The sequence below is a fragment of the Mirounga angustirostris genome, unplaced genomic scaffold (assembly GCF_029215605.1).
Source record: "Mirounga angustirostris isolate CCGP_5_RB_7025 unplaced genomic scaffold, mMirAng1.0.hap1 SCAF_7, whole genome shotgun sequence".
Taxonomy (NCBI): Eukaryota; Metazoa; Chordata; class Mammalia; order Carnivora; family Phocidae; genus Mirounga; species Mirounga angustirostris.
Genome location: NW_026991715.1, coordinates 91,069,684 through 91,075,999, shown reverse-complemented (window position 1 = coordinate 91,075,999; position 6,316 = coordinate 91,069,684). Strand labels below are relative to the sequence as shown.

The window sequence follows — 6,316 nt, the reverse complement described above, 5'->3', positions numbered from 1 at the left end:
TAAGCCCAACATCACAACTGTATATTTTCTCCAGAAAGAAATTCTTGTTAATATTTTACTCTTAAAACAAACACTACCCATAAATACAGTAGTTGCCATAAGCTGAGGGTCCACACAACGCACAGCACGCCAGTTTTTTCTGTGATTTTTATATTACTTAATATCTCGGGGCTCTTCGAAAGAAAAAGCAGAGATTTTAGAAAGCTTTCAAATCTGTGAAATGAAAAGTAAAGTAATCCTGCAAGTGAAGAGAGTTTCTTTTCAAAAAATATTTTTTTAAGACCAAAAAACCCCACAAGAGTGTGTAGTCCAAGTCAAAAACATTTCCTGTTTAAATATTCAAAGGCAACCTGTGGCATACATAATAGGAGAAATTTCCATTAAAAAGAAAAACAAAAGTAAGGTATCCTCGAAAATGCCCATGTTTTCTTACTCATAGGTCTAAAGTAGCCCCGTTTTTAAAACACACTTAACAAATGCAACACAGCTCAATCAGGGTTGATTTGAGTTCACAAAATAATTTTATTATATGTAAGAAAGCATACAGGCAATAAAATGAAGAAACATTCACAATGCATAAATAACACGGACCTGATGCAGGAGATATTTTTCAGTAGATTTCCTTCTTGTTACCCATTTCATCTAAACACTGTGTAAATTGCTTATCAACAAGAATACTCTGTAAACATTTCAGAGAAATTCTCTTGAAATGCCCCCACATGAATCGGTATCTGGCAAAACAGACTCATGATACTTTGTACAGTTGAGATGATGAGATAGGAACTTGATTCCAAAGCACAGAGAAGGAGCTAGCTAGCCTTTGTCGAAAGAGATCCTGGTGGCTTGGGAGCACTTAACACACCCAAAGAGAAGGGGTCTCCTTTTATTTCCACCAAGAGAAATGTCTAACTCGAGGATGATAATGAGGCACTATTTGTTAGTATACTATTAACATTTAGATTTAAAAAAAAAAATCAATTCTAAATTCAGATTAAAGCACTACAAAAAGTCGCCCCACTGAGTGGTGTGATTTGACCTGGTAAGATGAAGATGCAGGATTTGACCTTTGTCTGTTGGTGAGACTGTTGTAACCCAAATATTAAGGAAACCTACTGTCTTCCCTACACGTATCTAACCAAGACGGCCACTTGTTGGTTCAGAAAAGCTATCTGACGCTGAAATGAGAAAAGACGCAGAGGGCCCAGTATTTTACATAAATGCAAAGTGGCACATACTTTTTGTTACTACCTAAGGTCATAAATCTCAAGTCAGGTCCTTCTGAAGCTGGTTTTTATTTAAGATATTTACAGAACTGCAAATCTCTCTCCTGGGAAAGTCTCTGTCATTTAAAAAATTTTGAACACAATAGTAGCTATGCCTTTTTAAGTTTTTCAAAATCTTTCTAGAAAAAAAAACATTCACAGCATTTGTCAATTCTCACCTCGTGTTTATTACTGCCAATGAATTTTAAAGAAGTATCACAACTTCATTTCCTATCAGTCTTTGCTGTTTCTGGAAGTTACCCATGAGCATTTAGAATCTCAGAGTTTGTCTGTTTGTTTCATTGGCCAATAAAGTGCTAGTTAGATGGATGAAATGTGATTATAAGGTCTCAGATAATTCATTAGTTTATCCTATGACATCTGATAAATATAGATTTATTTAATAAATTAAAAATATCCATATAATACAATAAATAAATAAAACCAATATCAACAAAGCATCTCTCAAGTCTGGAAAAAAAAATCCCACTCCTACTGTAAGGCTCAATTATTTTTTAGAAATAATTTATGAAGGCATGCACCTACCTTTACAATCTGAAAACTCTGCTTGGACCAGTGTTAGCACCTGTTTGTACACAGCAAACTCAACCCTTCTCATTTCCTTCCTGGAAAGGATTAATTTTTTAAGCGATGCTGTTCATTGTAGATTCTGTGCCCTATTTTTTAAGTCCTAAGATAAGAATCAGTTTCTAAAAATAATTTTGGAGCCAAAGACACGTCCCTGTGAACGTTCACTTCACATATGTCCCTCTTTGATTCACTATGAACAACACAGAAAACACACTGGAATGTATTTTAAAATATAGTTAGTTGTGTGTTTAAGGAAAAGCAGCAGAGGAGGGCTTGCCTGACATCTGAGTCTCACCACACCTTGGTTTCCTAACAGCAAGCCACTGAAAATCTCCTCTAGTTTTTGGGATGAGCCTGTCTGGCCGGGTTCATCTCAAGGTTCAGGTTGGATGCTGTCCATTTTGTGTGATGGGCTGGATCTTCTCTAGAGAGACATCGGTGTCGTAGTCCAATATGACAGATAGGGCCGGGGACAGCTTCTCCAAGGGTTTGGCCATTCCACCTGCCTCCTCCTTCTTCAGGTCCTCGGAGGAGCCCACTGCATGTGGGATCAGATAAACCAGATTGCAGTCCTTGGAAATGGAGCCTCGAGGCTCGTGATGGCTGGAAAACACCACAGCCCCATTGTTATTGATGCTAACCGTCTCTATGGCATTATTCGTGGTAGGGCAAAGTCTGTAGCATCCTAAGAGTGTTGAAAATGCCTTCCGAAAATCAGCATTAAAGGCATAAATGATGGGGTTCAAGGAGGAATTAGCCCACCCAAACCACACAAACACGTCAAAGGTGATGGAATCAATGCAGAAGGGCTTGGTCTCCCCAGACCCACAGAAGGGCACCATGCAGTTCAAGATGAAGAAAGGAAGCCAGCAGCACACGAAGACCCCCATGATCACGGACAGAGTCTTCAGAACTTTAGTCTCTCTTTTGAAGGACATCTTAAAGGAGCTTTCTGGTTGGGAACACTCCACCGGGTTTCCATTACCTGTAGTGGTCTGGCAATTCTTGGCATGGACTGCTGCCCTCTCCAAGGCCGAGATGCGCCGTATTTGTTTCTGGGCGATCCTATAGATCCTGGTGTAGGTGACAATCATGATGGCCACGGGGATATAAAAGCTTATCAGAGAGGATGAAATGGCATATGTCCTGCTTAAGCTGGAATCACAGTTGTCCAGGGTGTCACCCAGGGAAGTGGCATTGCCGTCGGAGGAGCTCGTGGGTTTTGCCTTGTGCCAGCTGAGCTGTACTGGAATGAAAGAGATGAGTACAGACAAGGTCCACGCCACGCTGATCAGGATGAAGGCTGCCTTGGGGGTCATCTTCCTCTCATACCGGAAGGGGCTGGAGATGGCCCAATACCTGTCCACGCTGATCACACAGAGGTTGAGGATGGATGCGGTCGAGCACATGATGTCAAAGGCCACCCAGATGTTACAGAAGGACCCAAAGGGCCAGAAGCCAGCAATCTCCGCTACCGCTTTCCAGGGCATGACCAAGACAGCCACCAAGAGATCCGATACGGCCAGGGAGATGACAAAGAAGTTGGTCACCTTGGACCGCAGGTGTCGGAACCTGATGACCGCGGCACAGACCAGTGTGTTCCCCAGCAGTGTGGACAGGATGAGCAGAGACAGGAAGCAGGCTGTAAGGATGCGGAAGGAGAAGTCTCTCTGTACCACCAGCCCAGCCCCATCCATAGTAGAGGTGTTCAGAGTCCTCATCTTGCGGACGGAGAGCACATAGGGGGCTCTGACACCCTCCAGTTCCTAAGCAGGGATGAAGGGTCAGTCCAACCTGCAGGAGTTCTCACTCACCAGGCAGCCCCTGGCACAGCCCCTCCGGCTCCCCTGGGTGGAGGACCTCACCAGCATTCCATCAGAGGGCTGCAACAATTGCGTGGCAGGAGCCTGCCCTTGGCAACCCAAGTCAGCCCCTTGGAAGGTCCCTCTTGCTTGCTACGGCTGTCTTCTGACTCCCTTGCTCCAGGTCACTGTCCTGTTGACCAGCTGGCCCTTCAATTCTCCATAGAAGGCATTGGCTTTTTAGCATATTCTAAGCTATCCATCCAGAGACTCCCAGGCCTCTGCGGATCTAGGCAATTGCAGTCATATACTGGGGCTGTTGCCTCTCTGGTGGTGACGGAATTCTCCCCTTTTGAAGTTGCAGCCGAAAATACATGCCTCACTCCTCCAAGCCCCTTGGCTACACCGCAGCTCTCCAAACGCCCTTAAAAAGCAAAAAGAAAGCAAAGGTTGCTCGCCAGGACTTGAGCCGATCGCAGCTTTACCCGTATCAAACCCACTTCGACTGTCCGAGCCACCTACCTTGCCTTGAGGTTGTCTCTCTCAAAGCCCCTGGAGCTCGGACAGCGGGCTTCGCTAGGCGCCGCAGCTCCGCAACGCCCAGGAGGTGCGCCCGACTCCTGCCCGGCGCGCGCAGCCGGGATCTGGCTCCTGATGCGCAAAAATCGCAGGGCAGGTTTGGGAAATGATCCCAGGCCAGGTCCCCCGGGGCCGGCGCTGCCCTACTGCCTCCAAAGGCTAATGCTTGTCTAAAGCCGGGGACACCCGGGAAAAGGGCTCCCGGGCGCTCGTCACTTCCTTGATAGAGGGCACCTCCAGGACTAGTCACTTGGAGAGCTTCTTTCCTTCGCTGCCTTCTTCCCAGAACCGAGCGCCCGGGCGCCCCTCGGGTGGCCTCTGGCCCCTCGGGGCAGGGCTCTGCGCCTCTCCGCCGCACTGTCCGCTAGCTCCCGGGAGCCCGTGGGAACGCCAGGCAGAGAGCGCCGAGCTGGCAGCGGAGGGCGCACGGGCCAGCCGGGTTCCCGCGGGGCACAGCCCACCCCGCCCCTGCGTCCCCTCCCCTGCCCTGCCCGGGGGCGGGCTTCGCTTGACAGGCAGGGTTGCGGGCGACAGCCGCACGTGGTCCCTTGGATGGTGCCGCGGGCGAAACGGGGGGCGGGGGCCTCCCAGATGAGCGCTCGCACGCCCTGGGGTACCGGCTAACCCGCGGACCCTCGGACCCCTGGACAGCACGCGACAGGGCCCGCCAGACGTTAGTACCTCGAGTAAGCCCGAGTCGCCTGAAAGCGAAGCTCGGCCGACCGACATTCACTGGGGTCGACCCCACGCCCTTCCCAAAGACCGAAGCAAGCAGGGACCCTGCCCACTCACCCACGCACACCAAGCCCTGGATCGGCGGGCGTCCGACCTGCGCTGTCTCCAAGTGTCCCCCAACTAGGGTGAGGCGTGCCCCGCCGGCGCCCGTACCCACCGCTCTCGGAGAGGATTCGGCGCTGCGGCGCGCCTGGCAGGTGCGCTCCGCTGTGCCGGGAGGCCGCTCACTTCCCGCTCCGCCGGGACAGCCGGCGCGTCGCGGGCTGCGGTCAACGCCGGACTGCAGCCCGTGCTCGGCGCCCGGAGAGCGCCCCAACCCCAGCACCACGAGCTCGGCAGGCCCGGGGCGCCCTCTGCCGGCGGCGGCGGCTTCCCACGGCCCCGCTGCGCCCTCACAGGTACAGACCTCACCCGCACCCGCTCCCGGGTTCACGCGGGACCCGCGCCCGGACCGGCACTTCCCCGACCATGACTGCCAAAACCTGGAAAGGGGGATGCGCAGTATTCCTCATTTAGGACTCATTCTGCTAAAAAATGACAAGAATGAAAAATTCCTTTTGCTGGCTCTGCATTCATTGAATCGGTATATTTTCCTGAGCACTCATTACGTGCCAAGAGCAAGGGCGATAGGGTGAGCAAGATGCAAGCTTTACTCTCAAAAAGACCAGACAGAACTGGCATTTACTGAGCGACCTCCGTGTCCCGGGCACACACCTTAACGTTGTTCACCCCTTAAAACAATCCCTTCTCATAGGCCTGGTCATCTCCACTTTGCCCAAGTGTAAAATGAGATTCAGAAAGGTGTTCAAAGTTACAGAGCTAATGCAGGTGTTTGCTGCCTGACTCCGCCTGCGTGTTCTTTTCACTTACGTGTCACTGCCTGCTGGGAGCTCCGGCTCTAGTGTCGGCGCCAACAAACTAAATAAGTAATCACCCACAGATCCAAAATAGAGCACAGGGCAAAATGGAGGCAAGAGGGCCTAGTGGAGAAGGATCTCCCCGGCTTCTTCCCAGCTGCCCTGGACAAGGCCTCACAAGTCAGTCTTCGAACGAATTTGTACATTAAGCGGCACCATCGCCGTGCCTTGCTGTGCAAGGGGCGTCCATGTCAGGCTGCCTGGCTTCCCGCCCTTACCCTGCCCTGCTGGCTGTGTGGGCTCTCTTTTCCCTGGGCTTGGTTTCTTCCTCTGTAAAACGGTGATGGCGTAGCAGGATTTTTCTAAGTATTAAATGAGATGATGTTTACAGAGGACTTGGAAATGAGCCTAGATATTGAGCCCCCCCATGGGCAGAAATCCCTGGGGGCTCATTAGAAAACCAATAGCCTTGGCTCCTTGAGAACCCGGC

At 50.3% G+C, this 6,316-nt stretch overlaps 1 protein-coding gene across 1 annotated transcript; it reads right to left on the bottom strand.

The window, feature by feature from the left end:
• Positions 1 to 591: 591 nt before the first annotated feature.
• On the bottom strand, positions 592 to 4,049 carry DRD1 (dopamine receptor D1). Its single transcript, XM_045887323.3, has one exon. The coding sequence runs from the start codon at positions 3,572 to 3,574 to the stop codon at positions 2,234 to 2,236; it is 1,341 nt and encodes a 446-aa protein (XP_045743279.1). The 5' UTR covers positions 3,575 to 4,049; the 3' UTR covers positions 592 to 2,233.
• Positions 4,050 to 6,316: the final 2,267 nt, after the last annotated feature.